The sequence below is a fragment of the Bos indicus genome, chromosome 11 (assembly GCF_029378745.1).
Source record: "Bos indicus isolate NIAB-ARS_2022 breed Sahiwal x Tharparkar chromosome 11, NIAB-ARS_B.indTharparkar_mat_pri_1.0, whole genome shotgun sequence".
NCBI classification, from domain to species: Eukaryota; Metazoa; Chordata; class Mammalia; order Artiodactyla; family Bovidae; genus Bos; species Bos indicus.
Window position 1 is genome coordinate 93,965,300 of NC_091770.1, and position 18,870 is coordinate 93,984,169.

At 40.7% G+C, this 18,870-nt stretch overlaps 1 protein-coding gene across 6 annotated transcripts in view; it reads right to left on the bottom strand.

Annotated features, from left to right (window-relative positions):
• STRBP (spermatid perinuclear RNA binding protein) overlaps nucleotides 1-18,870 on the bottom strand; it is a 172,545-nt gene that overhangs the window by 35,214 nt on the left and 118,461 nt on the right. For all 6 annotated transcript variants that reach the window (XR_002181815.2, XM_019970785.2, XM_070798122.1 and 3 more), the window contains 5 exons: nucleotides 15,505-15,663; nucleotides 10,343-10,477; nucleotides 9,992-10,132; nucleotides 6,753-6,876; nucleotides 2,523-2,567 (listed from right to left, as the gene is read on the bottom strand). Coding sequence is in view for 5 of the 6 variants with exons in the window: in XM_019970785.2 (XP_019826344.1) it covers nucleotides 2,523-2,567; nucleotides 6,753-6,876; nucleotides 9,992-10,132; nucleotides 10,343-10,477; nucleotides 15,505-15,663 (604 nt within the window). In the remaining variant the exon portion in view is untranslated. The remainder of the gene's footprint in view (nucleotides 1-2,522; nucleotides 2,568-6,752; nucleotides 6,877-9,991; nucleotides 10,133-10,342; nucleotides 10,478-15,504; nucleotides 15,664-18,870) is intronic.

Below are 18,870 nucleotides of genomic sequence, written 5' to 3' on the forward strand. Positions count from 1 at the left end.
AATCCAATAAAAATTTCAGGTTAAAAAAAAGAATCTTACAGAGATTATCATTAACCTTTTCCAGATTAGTCAGTCAACATGTACCATTATGAAAGAGGCCCACAAACTTTGAAATTACTCTTAATAGTGTGATAATATTTGCCACTCAAAATTAAGATGGCTACATCACAGGAAGAATGATATCCAAAAAGGGATTTCATTTGAGTGAGCTGCCATCAATTACAAAGCTCAAAAGCAATGCCATTGATATTCTAAAGTGACTCTCAGTTCGGCACATCACATATTACAGGAGAAACAGGGATTGTCAAGATTCAAACACAGCTTTCTGTGCAGGCCTCAGCTCCCCAGAAAGACAGTTCCAACTGGAGTTGTGACCAGGTATTTATCTTAATGGCTAATGCCAATATTGGCATGGCAAATCTGGAAAGATTAATTACTTTCTTAATTTTGTAATTAACGAGTTCTTGTGGCCTCACAAACTTCTGCATACTCGAGCATGATTTGAAATCTGCTCCTTGTTTCTGCTCTAACGTTTAACCTATGGAGAAATCACAAAGCAGCAACAGCAGGTATCTGAGAGCACCAGATGATCAGAGGGAAACCACCCCACATGCAACAGCTTTACGAAGGCCAGAGACATGTTTACCTTACAGCCAAAATAAAGCATCGTTTTAGTAGGTTGGCATCACAGTAACATTTAAAAACCATATCTTTTATGTGAAAAATGGGGGCATTAAATTTCACCAGCTTTGGAAGTCAGTTATATGACACATGGAAGAGAGGAGCCTTCTGAAGAGCGGGCTCGGAGGCCGCAGGGTGGAAGTTTAATGTTAGAGGAAAGGGAAGAACAAGAGAGAAATTAAAAAGACTGAGGAAAAACATGAATGTACCTTAGAGCCTAGATAGGTAAGTGTTTTAAAGAAAAAAAGCTCTTGCAAACCTAAAGAACATGGGTCTTACTATGTCTAAAAGAAAGGCACCAACTTAAGGACCTGCCCTAGAAGGCAGATGCTTTGGCTTTCACACAAGACATATCACAATGAGTCCAGTGAGTCAAAATGTATTTGGATAAACTGACCAGACCTAATTCACAGGAAGGAGAGGTGGTCGAGATATGCAGAAGTTGGCTGAATGGTAAAAGCAAATGGCCAAATCAAAAGAAGCTAGAGAGTTTGAATTTAAAATAAATTCTAAAAGACAGCATATTCCTAAATGAGCCCCCAGTTCCTAACCCCCTCCTCGTATCTAAGAATAAACAGAATACGGGGAGCCCCTGGCCACAGCTGAGTATGCCAATGGAGACATGCAGGTAAGGCTGAAACTCCAGACTCTGTTCTCAACCTTAGAGAAAACCTACCCCAAATGTCAGTCTTCCAGCTTCCCTACATCTTTCCAGGTTGTAAAAGATCTATCTTAATGGGGCAAGTGCTCAAATTGTTCACTTTCTACTTATTTCTATAGTTATGAAATCAAATGAAGCTTCAATTTAGCAGTGTCTTAAAGACCCATAATTTCCATCCAAACAAAAATGGGAAAGCTGATGCATGAAGAGAAAAAGCACAAGGAAAGGCCTGAGGCTCGTGTGAAGGACCACCACCACAAGTAGCAGCACAGGCAAGGTCCTTCTCTTCCGTGTGCACGCACGCCCAGCCTAGGGTCGCACTGGGGCACACGCACTCGTGTTGCTCCACACGCACGCTCTCACACACTCACATGAGCACACACACACTGGCGCTCTTTTTGCTCTAAGTGACAAACATTCTGCAGATGGCTGATTCTATACCATGTAGCACCCAAGACAGGAAAGATGTCTAAGAGAGCATATCACTGACTCCAAACCTACTGCCTCCATTGCCACATAAACCTCATTCAAAAGTTATCCAAAGGGCCACTGAGGTTCATTTCTGCATTTGCCTTTATTTTTATTTTTGAAGGGAGAAGAGAGATTCCTATGATTTTCTCACATGTACTACACAGACTTTCTGCAGTAAGAACTTCGGTAACACTGCTGTGGATAACCCTGCATCACTCTCTGGGACCTGTTCCCTTCACCTCCACAGCAAAATTCACAACAAAGCATAACACTACCAATGTGAAGTGAGTATTTCCTATCCCTAACTCAAATCACCTGCAGTTCATACAGTTTCTAACCAGAAACTTAAATGTGCCTCTGTTACTGGCAGGCAGCCAAGCTAGGAACTGGGTATGGCCCTTCAGTAGCCTTTGAATGGAGTGTAAGTTGGCTGTAAGAAGAACTACTTAGAATATTTAATTTCAATATGGTCAGAAACAGGCAATTAGAACAAGCAGTCCTTCAATCAGGCAAAGCAGAGAGAAGAGCAACTCCAACCAAACCAAGAACCACAAGGTTGTGGCATTTTCAAAGGGAATTTAAGTTGGGTCACTAGAATGAGTAGGTCTGAGATCCTCCAATTCATTTAAAGAAACCCTAGATACAAACTGTGCTTTGGATTGCTGTGCAGAGAGGCTAAAAGGAGAAATCAGTAAGACAGTGTACATACCATAGGCAGGGGCAGCTGTGCTGTAACCATAGGGTGTTCCATAGCCTGGTGCAAAGAAGGAGAGAGCAGATCAGTCAGGACAAAGGGCAGTCAGCGCTGGCCCGATTCACAAGGAACGCCGCCCGACACCTTGGGCCCTGCCTGAGGCCTTCTTCCAGGTGTGGCTGAACAAGAACCCTTCCCAGGATGGCCCTAGTCCACCAATCCCTCCATGCCTACGCAGATTGGAAGCTTTTTATTATGGCCTACCAGACACTGGGTACACTTACTTCTCACTACACTTACCACATTACACTAATTATCAACTCTACCTGCATTCCCCACTAGAATGGCAGAGACTCAAGTCTTATACATCTTTGTATCACCGGAACCTAGCAGAATGGCATGTAGTAACCACTCACTAAACATAATTTGTTCAACAAAACAATACTCAGAACCACTCAAATGACCAATTTCTCAAAGTTGGATAATAGAAATTTCCAAGTCTTTTTTCAGAAAGCAGTAACAAGAGCAGACTAAAGCCTCAAATGCCAGTAAAGAGGCACACACATCAGGCTGCAGGCTTGAGGCCGAGCTCCATGCCTTGCTTATATCCTAATTCTGGGCCCCAGCACGGGGTCTCTCAATAAATGTTGCTAAAATTGACATTAGCATCTGGTGCCTATGAAAAGGCTCATACTGTCAACATAAACTAGTACAAAGAACACGTTTTGAACCAGTTAGTTCTACCACTAGTTTCTTCTATGTCCTCAGATATCTAACTTTGAGCTGCCACCTTCATCTATAAGATGGGAAACCCTCCAAGCTACTTTATAGTTGTATAGGGGTTAGAAACAGTATGTTAACAGAAACAATCTTTAACCTTTCAGTAAAATGACTTTAAAACATATAAATATTAAAACACTTGGGTAAATCTCTAGGAAAAACAGAATAAAGGCACAAAATCTACATGGGCCCTTCACCTTGTACCAAAAACAAATCCAGCCTTTTAACCTCACAGCCCCTTTTCCTACAATCATTTCTGCTGCTAAAATGATTTTTTTCCCTTCTTCTTTAGCTGATCAACTCCAACTCATCCTTTGGGAATCACCTCCTCTGTGAAGTCCCCTAGGCTTGCGGTTCACTCGGTCCACCCCATATCATCGCTTATATTGTATTTCATGGTGCTTTCTAAAGTGTCTGTTCCCATCCCAAGTGACCCCTAGCATTCCCTGGGGCAGATGCTAAATCTTAAGTCATCTTTGAATGCTCAGTTCCAAATCTCTCATTTGAGACAAAATATTCAAGCATACGTTGAAAAAAAAAGTAAACTGCTTTTGGGGACTAATTGAAACATTTTCATAAGAGATAAAATTTTTCACTTTTTAGTCTACACTTAAGTCATAAACCTAGGGGCTGTACAACTGAGTCTTTAGTGCTCACTACATCACATATTTCAAGAGGACAAAAGACAGCTGAAATAAGCAGTAGGAAATGAACAGTAGGAAAAGTATCAGAAGCCAAAAAAGAAGTTAATGCTTAAAAAAGAATGCTGTATACCAGATTTATTCCAGGAAAAGGCAGTTGGTTGGCAAAGGTTATATAGTTTCAAAGGCTTGACTAAAATCTCCTTAAAGAGAGAAACTATAACTGCTGAGCTGGCCAGCAGTTGTGCTCCAGTACAGGCCACGAGCTTCTAATCCTGACTTCCCGTCCCACTAAGCAAGGTGACTTTGAATTGCACGCACTATTTAATATTTACCCTCTCAGAGCCTCAGTCTTCTGCAGAAACCGACCGCAGAGGAATGCATTTAAAAACATATGTAAAAATACTACAGTCCCTGCTGCAAGGAATACGCTCTGCAAAAGGCATATAACCTATTCATAATCTAATCTGACCTCTTCTGAATGTTCTCTAGGCTATAAAAGAACTTCCTTTTGAAAGCCTTCAGGAGACAGGCCTTTGCAGAGCTCAGGGCAATGATGTAAGAGAGAAGCTACTCGGATTCCCTCACAATCACTGCTACTAGCAGATGGTGGCTGGCCACCTGAGTGAGGAGAACATTCCATGACCCAGCAGCTGGACACACCCGGACAAGCACATCACCAAAGGCAAGACAGTTCACCTCAAGCTGCCTACTACTGTTTAATGAAAGCCGCTTCCTTTAACAAGACGTTAAACAAGGCAAAAAAAAAATTTAAATTTCCATAAAATAGTGAGATGTACAGAAAAAGGTCTTAATTTTGGACACACAAACTGTATCAAACTGTAACCACCCTCCTTCCTCCCCTGGTCCCACTGCCACGGGTCTTTCAGCGTCTGTCTCTTTCAATGGCACCACCTCCAACCCACCTCCTGCAGCTGAAGATCCTGCAGGGACACTTGAAATCTCACTCTGTTTCATTCTCCACAATAAACCAATCAATTGCCTCTTAAGTTGTTCCATCTGCTCACTTCCTGCCACCCTTCTACTTCCCTACACTCACAGGAGGTGCCTCCACTGCCTCCTATCTGGGCTCTGAGTTTACAAAAACCTTCTACTGTGTCTTGGCATGCCAACTTCTGCCCCTACAAGTCATCTTCATACAACAGAGAGTGATTTTTACAAATAAAGTCTGATCTCATCCCTTCTCTTAGAACCCTTCACGACTTCCCACCGCACTTAGGTTCTAAGACCAAAACCCAAACCAAGACCTCCAGGACTTGGACTAAACATCCAGCTTCAGCTCAAATCCACCCTACCCACTCCCTGGGCTCTCCACACTACAGACTGGTCTCATCCCAGTTCTTCAAATGAGTTAAGTTCCCTCCCACCAGCACCACAGGGTGCTGACATGCTGGTCCCTCTGCAGGCAGTGCTCTTCCATCTGAATCTACTCTAACTCCTACTCATTCTTCAAAGCTCAGTTCAAGTGTCACGTCTTCAGGAAAACCTTTGAGTCCCCAACAGACTAGACCAGGTTTCCCTGTCACGTTCCCTCACAGCACTGTGCCTTTCTCCTTTATCACAGCAGCTTGGTCAGTCGTGAGCATTCCATTAGTATATCTCATCTTTATGCCAAACACTCCAGGAGAACAAAATGCCATCCTGCTCTGTGTCAGAGCAGGCACACAATATTTGAATGAGAGAGGACATTCTTTATATGACACATTTTTGAGCTAAGCCCCTAGAGGATCAACTTCTAGAAGCTTAACTCCAAAGCCACATTATCCACAAAACTTCCCAAAAAGCCTATCCTAATTCTTTCTTGGGGCAGGGGGGAAATAACCCACAATCTAAGTGAACTTTTTATGAGTGTCACACAGTTACACAAAAAATAATGACAAGACCCAATCTTTACGACAATTTATCTGATCAACAACTACAAGAGGTTTACTTGTCAAGTTCAAAGTTCCATGCTTGCACGATTACAGGAATTTAACTTAACTTCAACAAGACAGCCGTATAGCTACTGCTAAAATGATATAAAGATTGGAACAGAAGACAGAAAGAAGGCTTCTTTCCCCATCTTCCTCAAGCCATGTTGTGAAATGGAAATAATACAAACTTTGGAACTAGAAACTCTTACATTCAGATCTCTGCTCTGCTGTTCACAAGATGTCTCACACTGAGCTCACTGCCTCACCTCCCTAAACTTTAGTTTTTCCTCATCTGGAAAAAAACAGAAATAATTTCTACTTGAGGAAACACTGTAAAGACTAAAATCAAGTAACTGAAATCATTTATATGTAAGTATCTACTGAATACTGAGCACTGAATAAGAAAGCTCCCCCTTTCTTTTTTATGTAATTCTACAGCCCTTGATGATTCACCAGACACTGAGTTAAAGAAATGCTAACACCGTCAGGCTTCACCCCAACTGAGCAGCCTCTTACCAATCGTTTTTCTCACCTGTGATACCCAACCTGTCATCTGTGTCCCTAATGAATACACCCTGCTCAGTATCCAAACTCCCCAGTGTGTGGAATATCTCTGAGCTTTCTCATTGTCAAAATATGACCCCTCCACCAAGTGCAATATTCTTCATCTGTCACCTCCCTCCAAAAGGCCTCTAGTCATTCAGCAAATTCCAGGAGAAAACCTAATAACATTCTATAGACTCTCTTCTTTTAAATTTCAGTGCACATGCATCCTATACCTGTATTATGTTTCCAGAAACCCTGTGTAACCCTGGAAAATAAAGGAGAAGCTATTCTTGGAAACTGTGGCCCAGAAAAAGGAGGCAGACATCTCTCAGGTTGTACTATACCTGGAGCTATGTAGCCGGGAGCAGCTGTGGCCCCAACAAAAGCCCCCCTTGTTAGAGTTCCTCTTCCTCTGCCCCGAACAGCTTGGACTGCTGCGGACACAGCTGTATTCACAACACCCTTTGCCTGTTAAAAATAACACATTTCATTACTGAGAGAAATAAGATCATCTCATCAACTCTGTAATGTATATAACCTCTACAAGAAACTTAAGCCTGTACATGACACAAGTCATCTATGCCTTTGATGACTTCAGTTTATCATCTGTAAAATAAAAATGACATATTAGAGTTAGTCCAGAAAATATGCTGACATATAGTAGTATGCTGGGCTTCCCTGGTGACTCAAATAGTAAAGAATCTGCCTGCAGGAAACTGAGGTTTGATCCCTGGATCAGGAAGCTCCCCTGGAGAAGGAAATGGCAATCCACTCCAGTATTCTTGCCTGAAGAATCCCATGGACAGAGGCTCACGGAGGGCTGTAGTCCATGGGGCTGCAGAGTTGGACACGACTGAGCGACTAACACACACACAGAAGTATGCAGATAAAGTGTTCTTATCACTTGAAGGTTATCCAGAAACAGTTCATTTTCTACACACACATTTCAGCAGTCAGATTACATCCAAAGTTATTTTAGGCCTAATTAAAAGTAATTACAGACACCTGATATCTAGGTTCAAAATCCACTAAATTCTCTTCCAACAAACCAAAAAATACAGCAAACCTCCTACAATTAGCTATGAACCTGAGTCAGGTTTAAACAGAAAGAGGTGGGGAAGATTAAGACAGGAAGACCAAAGATGTGAATGCCAGTCCCTGCTCTAAGTAGCTGAGACCTCAGGAAGAAGATTCCTCTAGCAGCAGGGATGGGGGCTGCGGGGTGGGTGTGGGTGTGGGTGTGTGTGTGGGTGTGGGTGTGGGTGTGTGTGTGGCAGCAGGGGTGGGGGCTGCGGGGTGGGAGTGTGTGAGTGTGAGTGTGTGTGTGTGTGTGGCAGCAGAGGTGGGGGCTGCGGGGTGGGAGTGTGTGAGTGTGTGTGTGAGTGTGAGTGTGAGTGTGTGTGTGTGTGTGTGTGTGGCAGCAGGGATGGGGGCTGCGGGGTGGGAGTGTGTGAGTGTGTGTGTGTGTGTGTGTGTGGCAGCAAGGGTGGGGGCTGCGTGGTGGGAGTGTGTGTGTGTGTGTGTATCATCTCTAAAATCCCTTCTTGCTCTAAAATGCCACAGGACTCTGGTAAAGTCGCAGAATCTCTATGGCAGTCTCCCCTCTAATTGTAAAATGGGGATTATGACATCTACTTTGTTTTCCTTACTGCAGAGTAGAAAGAGCAACTGAGAAAACAGACATAAAACTGAAATGTAGACAAGGAGTAACAGTATACAGGAATGCAAAAACATTTCTTTCGGAAATTGAAATTTTAAGAAATAAGAAAACATCTAGATTTAAATTAAATATTGTTTAGTTTTTAATATAATAATGCAACAAAAACTCAAGCTCGGGAAATTAAGAAACTAGTAACATTCCCTGCTATAACCAAGCTTCAGGGAAGGAGGTTCAGAGCCTCAAAAGCGTTGCAGAGCAAGTCAGCAGCACTACACACAGTTTAAACAGTCAGTGCATACACACGTTTATCTCTCACTGAAAAATCCCCACCTTTTTTCCTCCTAGGATAGCCTCTATCGCTAGTATGACTGAATAGAAGACAGCTTCAAGGTCAAACGTATCATGAACAGAGAACAGCCATCTTCCCTTCTGGCTGAAAAAAAAAATCCAACCCACAAATCCAAAATAGACTGCTTCTTGGCTGTCAAGCACATTGAACACATGAGTTTTATATCTTCTAGTATGGAAAATTTCTAAAAATGAGTGAACTTCATGCAGACTTTTTTTTTAAACACAGCTTAGTCAAATGCAGTCAGGAATTAGCAATCTGGCGGCAGCACAGTGACTCCACACAAGTCAAACTCCTGTCTCCTAGACCCAAACCTAATAAGTTATCTGCACACAGGCTTTATAAACACTAAAATTAAGTGACCATATACAAGATGTATGCACAAGAAAAACACACCAAAACAAACAAGGTCACAATTATCTTTCTACTAATTTAGAACATCTTATAAAAGATTTTCAAAAAAGAAAATCCATTTATCCTTTCTCTACACGTGTACCAGTACAACTTAAATGCTTTATTTGTATTTCAATTCAGTAATAATTTTCTGTTTATATTTTGAATTCTAGAATATAAGCAGTGTTTATTATAATAAATACAAAAAATGTAAATGAACACAAAACATATTTCTAAGATGGATATCATATACAACAGGAGCATGCCCACAGTCTTTGGAACAAGAAAAATCAGGTTTCGAAGGGAACCTTTACTGTCAGCTGCGTTACTACAAGCAGTGTCAATGCGTTCAAAGTGTTCTATTGTGATCTATTCTACCCTGTTAACAATGGACTTTGCATATGCATACTTAACACAGAATCTTAAATAATCTATGCTTCCTTCTATTGGTCTAAAGATTTTCACTTGACTTTTCCCTATCATGTAATATATTCAGATATTATTATACCAGTATTCTCCACCAGAGAGAGAATGTGTCTTATAGTTAGTTACATGTCTCTTTTCCCCTCACAATCATGCACATAGTGTATGTCTAGAAAATATTTTTGAATATGTAAATGAATGCATGGGAGAATCTGTTATTCAAAAGCGTGCAATTAGGAAGCCATCTTTTCTTACTGCAATCCTTGCTACAATCCTGGGCTTTCTGTAGCTCTGACATTTCCAGTGTCAGTAACGAACAAAAGCAACACAGGGTCAATTTCCACTGTGCTGCCCTCAAAGAAACCCCAAAATAAACAATGTAAAAGGACAAAACTGGAAAGGAAATAAAACAACTGCGGGCTGGGATGAGAATAAGCCCAACACTCTTGGCAGCTTCCCTAAACAAACGCAGGATCTCATTAGAGTCCCAGCCCTTCAACACTGCTTCATCAAGAGGACTTGAGGCCCCAAATATTTAAAGCCAATGGTCTCTTTTTAACATAGGATCTGCCTGAAAGACCACAAAACAGGGGACCAGTAATCGTTATTTCTATTATGCATGATCAACCCAACAGAAAAAGTTGCCAAGTCCAAGCAAGAAAAATAAATAACTTCAGAAAAATCTCAAGTGGCACAAAGACATGAAAGGAGATTTCACTCTGGTGGTATCTTTCCAAGGTTTAATGCTTAACTCATACCTGAGGGATAATCTTCTTTTTCTTATTATTTGCTGCATTGGGTCCAGAAAACAGCTTCTCCAGGGCAGCTAAAGCTGCACTTGCCTTTGCCACTTTCTTATTTGGACCTGCACCTCTGAATTTTTGTCCATCCACTTCTACCTAAAATCAAGAACAACACTCTGCAGTTATCCCATGTAATTCCTCTGTGTAGTTTTAATTTAAATGTATCATAACACAGAAAACAAAAACACCAAAAGTCAAATAGTACCATAAGAACTGACTGAGTCTAACTCTTTTTTTAAAAGTAAGCTCAGAACAACCTATGTCTTTGAGGGGAAAAATAAGGTTGGCTTGTATCTAGGTACATACCTCCATCACAAAGCGTTTGTCATGGCTTCCACCAGTCTCCGAGATGAGTTCGTACTTGAGACCTCTTCTTTTTTCATTGAGCTCCATTACAGGATTTTTGCCACTTGCTGTGAGGATAGGGCCCTGAGTTCTTACCTAAAAGGAGGTTCAATCAAGGAAGATTTTAAAATATTAGATTTCTTATTAATACAAGTATACTATATCTCTACTGAAAAAGAGGCTCAAAAATTATACTTGAAAGCATTTGGGAGCTAGGATGCATTATTACTTCTACGTATGAATGACAAAACATCTCTAAAGGGACAGAAATCCTACATACAGTGAACACTGCAGGAAGTCATCTCGCCAGCCTGTCATGGAAGCAAAGAGGTCTCCACAAAGCAGGATGCTAGAGCAGTGGAGCCTGGCCATTACCTGACACTCCAGGCTCTGATCTAGTGTGTTCAAGATCTAAGAACAAAACTATAAATGACTGACAGTGTAGGTAGAAGAGTAAAGATTCACATTCAATGTTTTTTACCTTTAGGATAAAGTTTAAACAGCTCTCAATTTGGGAGATGGAAAGAAAATGTGCCTACACACCTCTCAGTCTCTAAAGAGATTTGAGGGAACCAACAGTAAAAACAGCAGGCTATAGACTATGAATTCTGAAGTTTAAAAATAATAAAAGCAGTCATTCCCTGCCCTCAAGGATCTAGAGTACAGTGGGAGGGACTGATCTAATCACTACGAAATAATGAACACTATAGAGCAGGTGCATGCTATGGAAACACAGTACAAGTAATCATTTTCTAGGGCAAACAGGGTAGTTTTCCTAGAAGTGCCATACAAAACTGATCTTAATAGGTAAGTAGTACCAGGCCATGATAAGGAGGAAACATAGAAGAAGGGCATTCTGGACAGAAGAAACAGCCATGCAAAAGCCCGAGAGAAGGAAAGAATATTTGTTTGGGAAACGTAAATAAATTCTATTTGGCTATATTAAGGGAGTGAGGAGACAAAAGCAGAACCAGATTAGAAACACCCTTGATGAAGCCAAGCCATTAAGGACTTCAAATGTCATGCAAATGAGCTTCGACCTTATTATGGACAACAGGGAGCCACTGGAGGATTTAAATCTGAAAAGCAGAGCCATTACTTTGCTGACAAAGGTCCATATAGTCAAAGCTATGAGTTGGTTCATTTTCGTATGCCCTTACTATCAACCACAGTACCAAATACAGAACAGATGATAAATAAGTCTGCATTTACTAGTAAATCTCTTTATCTTAAACTAATCCTCTTGGTGTATCAGTGAGATGTCTTTTTCTTATTTTATATTTGCCCTTCTTTAATATAGGGGACAATAATGACAAATCTAGATAGCGTATTAAAAAGCAGAGACATCACTTTGCCCACAAAGGTCACATACAGTTTAGTTTATGGTTTTTCTAGTAGTCACGTATGGAAGTGAGAGCTGGACCATAAAGAAGGCTGAGCATCGAAGAATTGATGCTTTCAAACTATGGTGTTGGAGAGGACTCTTGAGAGTCCGTTGGACAGCAAGGAGATCAAACTAATCAATCCTAAAGGAAATCAATCCTGAATATTCATTGGAGGGACTGATGCTGAGACGGAAAACCAATACTTTGGCCATCTGGTGCGAAGAGCCAACTCACTGGAAAAGACCCTGATGCTGCGAAAGATAGAAGAGAGGAGGAGAAGGGGATGACAGAAGATGAGATGGTTAGACGGCATCACCTACTAGACAGATATGAGTCTGAACAAGCTCTGGGAGATGGTGAAGGACAGGAAAGCCTGGCATACTGCAGTCTATGGGGTCTCAAAGAGACAAAATCATGATTAAATTAGAAAACAACTCTAGGAGTGATGGAAAGAATTGACACAAAGATAAACTAGCAGTGAGGAAGAGAAGTAATTCATGTAAGAGTGCGAAGCTTAGGACTGAAAATAAATCACAAAATACCACATAACTACAATTTTAGAAAGACCCAATGATTGAGCACTTTTTGAGGTTAGAGATCATGTCTATAATTCTGCCACAGTAATTGCTCAAGAAATGGTGAACAACGAGTATATATAATAGGATTTTAATGTATATAAACCTAACGGACAGCAAGATTCTCTTAAAATACTCTATGTTGATTCAATAAGGAGTTGATATTATCAAAGTGGAACACTGGACAATTTTAAAAGATAATGTTAATAAACATTCCTGGATCATTTTGTTAAAAACATCATTTCTTGAAGAATTTTAAATAATCTACATTTTTTTAAGTTTCAAGGCAAAATTCTGGTCTCCGTCTTTTAAAGGTAATGAGTAATTTCTGAAATTTTTCTATGTGGTAATCACTCTCTGTTTTCAAACCTGAAATCACTTTTTAAAAATATGTAATTATTTTTTTATTTGGCTGTACTGGATCTTAGTTGAGGCATGCAAGATCTAGTTCCCTGATCAGGGGTTGAACCCAGGCCCCCTGCAGTGGGAACGTGGAGTTTTAGCCACTCGACCAACAGGGAAGTCCCCTGAAATCACTTCTATAAAAATGAGTCAAGACAAAAATAAAAGTTCCATTACTACATTTTACGGAAGCAAAGCAGAGATGGATTCACTACCAGAACTTCCATATACTCTCTTGCTGCTGCTGCTAAGTTGCATCAGTCGTGTCCAACTCTGTGCAACCCCATAGACGGCAGCCTGCCAGGCTCCCCCGTCCCTGGGATTCTCCAGGCAAGAACACTGGAGTGGATTGCCATTTCCTTCTCCAATGCATGAAAGTGAAAAGTGAAAGTGAAGTCGCTCAGTCGGGTCCGACTCTTAGCGACCACATGGACTGCAGTCTACCAGGCTCCTCTGTTCATGGGATTTTCCAGGCAGGAGTACTGGAGTGGGTCGCCAGTGCCTTCTCCAATATACTCTCCTAACTGCTACTAATTCAGCCCACAGTGCTCTGCTCTCTTAATTTCCTTTGAACAGTCTGAACCTTATAATTAATGAGCTTTTTTTCTCTTAGTGAGCTTCCCAGGTGTGCTGTGGTAAAGTAAGTAAAGTCACTCAGTCGTGTCCGACTCTTTGCGACCCCGAGGACTGTAGCCCACCAGGCTCCTCCATCCATGGGATTCTCCAGGCAAGAATACTGGAGTGGGTTGCCATTTCCTTCTCCAGGGGATCTTCCCGACCCTGGGATCGAACCCACGTCTCCTTCATTGCAGGCAGACGCTTTAAACTCTGAGCCACCAGGGAAGCTGTGGTAAAGAACCCACCTACAAATGCAGGAGGCATAAGACACTTGGGTTCAATCCCTGGGTCAGGAAGATCCCCTGGAAGAGGGCATGGCAATCCATTCCAGTATTCTTGCTGGAGAATCCCGTAACAGAGGAGTCTGATGGGCTACCGTCCAAGGGGTCACAAAGAGTCGGACACGAGTATTTGTAACACTGCCAGCAAACCATCTTGGCCTGCCTGTGACAACCACTTATGAATGACTGGTCCTCTCCAAAGGCAGGTGCCAATCCACCACATCACAAGAGGGATCAGGAATTGCTTTCACAGGCCTCAGCCCTAATCAGTTCCCTCCATACAGGCCTACGTGGTACTTCTCAGACATCTACTTTCACAATTCCAGATCTCTGGTGGCCCAGATGCTAAAGAATCTGCATGCTGTGCAGGAGATCGGGAGACCTGGGTTCGATCCCTGGGTCGGGAAGATCCCCTGTAGAAGGGAATGGCTACCCACTCTAGTATTCTTACCTAGAGAATTCCATGGACAGAGGAGCCTGGCAGGCTACAGTCCATGGGGGTCACAAAGAGTCGGACATCACTGAGTGACTAACATTTTCACTTTCCTTGTCCAAGAATGTCTTCTTTCTATCTCTTCCCCACAGAGCAAATTCCTCTTCATTATCTCAAATCAAGCTCATATATTACTCTGATTTTACATGTGTGTATGTTTCATTTTGCAATCATGGTGCTTATCACATTATATCATAATCTTTAAGGCTCTGGACACAATTTTTGTAGCATCTAGTAATATGCAGACACTAAAAGGAGTTTAGTATCCTCCCTCATAGCTCAGTGGGTTAAGAATCTACCTGAAAGGCAGGTAGGAGACCTGGGTTTGATTCCTAGGTCGGGACAACCCTCTGGAGAAGGAAATGGCAACCCACTCCAGTATTCTTGCCTGAGAATTCCATGAATAGAGAAGTCTGACAGGCTACAGTCCATGGGGTCCCAAGAGTTGGACACGACTTAGTGACTAAACCACCACCAAAAGGAGTTTAGTACTAAGTCCTTGATAAATATCATTCTTACAAAAGACAAATTTTAAAAAAATGTCATATAAGCTCTTGCTAAGTTAATTTTCCTTATGTAAAATGCCACAAGCAAGGGCCCCTTGAATTTCCAATTAAGCCATGTATCATTTCTACTTGGATTTTTGTAAAATTCTATTATCTGTGACAATGTGTCATAGGTCAGGACTACTCAAGAGTCTGAGGAACAGGCTATGCCCTCTTTAGGGCTGGACCAACTCAATGATGACCTGACCCCCACATCTTAGAACAAATTTCAAATAATCCTAAATTTCCCTCATTAGCTTTTTTTTTAAGTTTACAAACATACATAAATACATTCATTCATTGATAGCCCAGCAGCCTGCAGGATCTTATTTCCCCTACCTGAGACCAAACCCAGGGACCAGAGACTGAACCTAGGTCCCTGCAGTAGAAGCATGGGGTACTATCCACTGGACCAGGGAATTCCCTAGATCTTTTTGCTTTTCATGCTTCAGTTATTGTTGACATTCTTGATATACTGTAATTGTGAGATGCTGGACATGACTCCCATGGCCAGCAAAAGAGAAACGCTAGTTAAATTAGGATACATCCATACAGTACACAGTTATGCTTACAAATATTTTTAGAGTTAAGTGAAAAAAACGAGATGTAAAACTGTATGAAAGTATCATTACCTTCTATAAAAAAAAATAACCAAAGAAAAAAGGCTGGATAGAAATAAACAAAAATATTAATAATGGCTGCCTCTTAAATACATACACCTGTATATGCTTTTGATTATCTCATTGGTACTTCTCCGGAACTCTCAAATTTTTGACATTAAATATACATTACTTTTTTTCTAAGAAAAAAATATATAAGTATACCTCTAAGGTACTGGAGGTTTCAGTTGTAGAATTTCCAGTATTATTGCTTGAGTTTGAAGACACTGTTTCATTTTTGCCTTCGTTATCTGACTTTTCATCGGAACTCATACATTCAATATCTGCATCAAAGCCCGTTGGGTATCCCATTGCCTGCAGTACCTGTAAAAATTACATTAAGATTCAGTTTTATTCAAATACCAGACACCTCAGAGAATAGATGAAATACTGAGAACACCAGTTTCAAACCCAAAGCATTTGAATCCATGAAACGCATTGCAGGGAAAAGCAAGATGTTGCTCATCTACAAATCCTTGGTTAAACGAGCTTTACCTACCAGGGTATCACCACAAAAAAATGGAGGAAACCTCCTCAGAGTAATTAGGTTTAAATAACAGATAACAGAAATGCAAACCTGAGGCTACTCTGAGTTCACTTAATTTGGAGATGAGGACTTCTCTGATGGCACAGTGAATAAGAAATCTGCCTGCCAGTGCGGGGGACATGAGTTCCAGTCGCGGTCCAGGAAGATTCCATATGCCAAGGAGCAACAAGGCCTGTGCACCACAACTACTGAGCCCGTGCACTGCAACCAATGAAGCCCACACACCTGGATCCTGCGCTCCACGAGAGAAGCTACCCGAGTGGGAAGCTTGCTTACTGAAATGAAGAGTAGCCCCCACTCACCACAACTAGAGAAAGTCCACGCAAAGCAATGAAGACGCTGTGCAACCAAAAATTAATAAAGTACATAAATAATTTGGAAATGAGAGATGGAGAAACAGAATAGCCAAATTCAGCCAATGAGGTAGCAGTAATTAAAAGTAGGGTGGCACACTATGAAAAGTACACTGGGCTAGAAAGGAGAAGACCTGATGCTCTAACCCTCTTCTCCTCTGATCCTCAATTTTCTAATTTGCAAAACAGGAAGGCTGATTAATTGACCTAAGTTTTATGACTCAATGCAATAGAGGAAATTAGCACAGAAAGGAAATCAAGACATTTTCTTTACCTTGGAGCCAGTTTGCCTGTTAGTTACGAAATTACAGCTGTAGCTTCCTACTATCCATTCCTTTGGCTTCCATCTTAAAGCATAATTAAGACTTGAAAGAAAAGATTCAGTCCTTGGGTTCATCCTCTGCTGCTAAGTGAACCAGGAGCAAGTCTAGGCGTGTATCTCCAGCCTCCTGTCAAGGAGCGATTACTCTATGGCTCCCTCCCATGTTTATTCTTGTGTATTTCCATTCATGTTTGGCACTTCTCATCTTTTTTAAAATAGTTTTCCAAACAGTGTATGTGTGTGCATGTGTGTGTTTGCAAGCCTTTTAAAACCTCCTTCCAGGTTAAACTGCTTTAGATGTTTGCAAAAGAATACGTTCGTGAGCACTTTTATAAGCCTCTTTCAAACAGGCTGACACTGAATTGTCAGTCACTGACTTAAAGGTCTGTACCAAAGTTAGGTTCCTGAAGATCCCTGTATTTGTCTCGGCTTTTGACTATGTTTTAAGTTGCTTGAGTGTAAAAGCAATGGCATATTTCTTTATAACCTCAACTAAACCTAATAGCTTTCTCAAAAACCTGTAATGGTCGCCACACAAATGAGAAAGAAGTCAAACAGCCTAGCCTTTATAAATGACGGCATCCTGTACAAAGGATTTTGCTAACATACATGAAATTACGCTAAACAAAAAATGGGCAGAAGTAGAATTCTAAACCAAAAGAACCTGAAATTAATTCACCCAGTTCATATGGAGAACGTGGCATTCTGTTGAACATTTCCAAATTGTAAATAAATTCTCTGTATTCAATGGGAGTAAGGCCAAGAATACTTTAACATCCTAAGTTCTAAAAGGACTCAAATAGTACTTCACACTAAGTACACTAACGTCACTCGGTTATATCCTCACCATTATTTGTAAAAAAAACACCTCTCTACTGCCCAAGTCCTGCAAATACGCTCTCTCTGAGAAATTCCGTCTCTGAAAGAGCAGTTACCAGTCTGGAATTAATACCAGGTTAACACAGGCTGCAAGTCAAAAGCCAAGAGTTCCAAAGAAATTTGATTTGTTAAAAAAAAAAAAAGAGAGAAATTTGATTTGTTTACTCCAATAAAAACTAAAGACATGCAGTTTCTCCAAATTTAATACAGATAGTTAAAAGAGAATAATGTAAATTATTTAACACCACTTCTCTCTGCCCTTTTTTCACATATCAGATTCATTTGTTGTTGTAGCAACATACTTCAATACATTTATAAATATTTCATATAAACGGATGGATAATCTCAAAGGATTGCAAATGTACTTACAACACAGCACAACAAAAACATTTTCAAATTAAGTCATATTTCTATGAACACATTCTGAAATTATTAACTAGCATAAGCCACAAAAGTAAAAAAAAAAAAAAAAAAAAGGTATGGAGTTCTTGGAACTATAAAAACAATTTGCTTGGAATCAGTATTAAGGTAAAAAAAAAAAAAAACTGGTATACCAAAGAAAAGTGAGTTTCAAATGTCTGGCAAACAAATCAAACCTAATAAACAAATCAATTGAACTGAAAATCACAAGATAATCCCTGGAAGAAAGGTGAATAGAAAATCAAGGGTAATCATGCCTGTTCTCTTCTGGCAGGGGGTTAAGGCTGAGACGGCTGACACCCTCAAAGATGAGGGACCAAGAGTGAAAACATGAAACACCCTCTCCATGGCTCTCCACTCAGGAGAAAGCCATACGCACAGCTTACACTGGTAGAGAACTGATGGCTCCAGAACTTCTGCAGAGGGGCTTTATTTCTTGCCCCCTTCACCTGATCTTTTGCCTACAATGACTAAGATTCTTTTGGTGGAATATAGCTGATTATGTCCATAACAATGTCTTTTGTGAGGGATTGTCAGGAAAAAGAGGAAGAAAGGGAAGATTGGCCAATAATCTTCATTACTTTAGGGTATGTGCTGCTAGGCAGCCAGGCTCCTTGAGCAAAGCTCCTTGAGCAAAACTGGTTTATTCTTGTCTCATTTTGATTTCAGTGCTGTTCTTAACAGGTACAGAGGTCTACCAAGTTACCGAGTAAAGAATTCAAGGATTTTTATCTAGTGGAACCTACTTTTATAAACACATTACATATAAAACACACTCCGAAATTCACTTATAACAGAATCTATAATGTGATATAACCTTTACAGAAGGCAATTTAGCAATACATGCCTGACATTTAATAAGAAATCCTAATCCTTTGCTAAAGGCAAGGGAGAAAAGGAAAGATATACCCATTTGAATGCAAGTTCCAGAGAACAGCAAGGAGAGATAAGAAAGCCTTCCTCAGTGATCAATGCAAAGAAATAGAGGAAAACAACAGAATGAGAAAGAC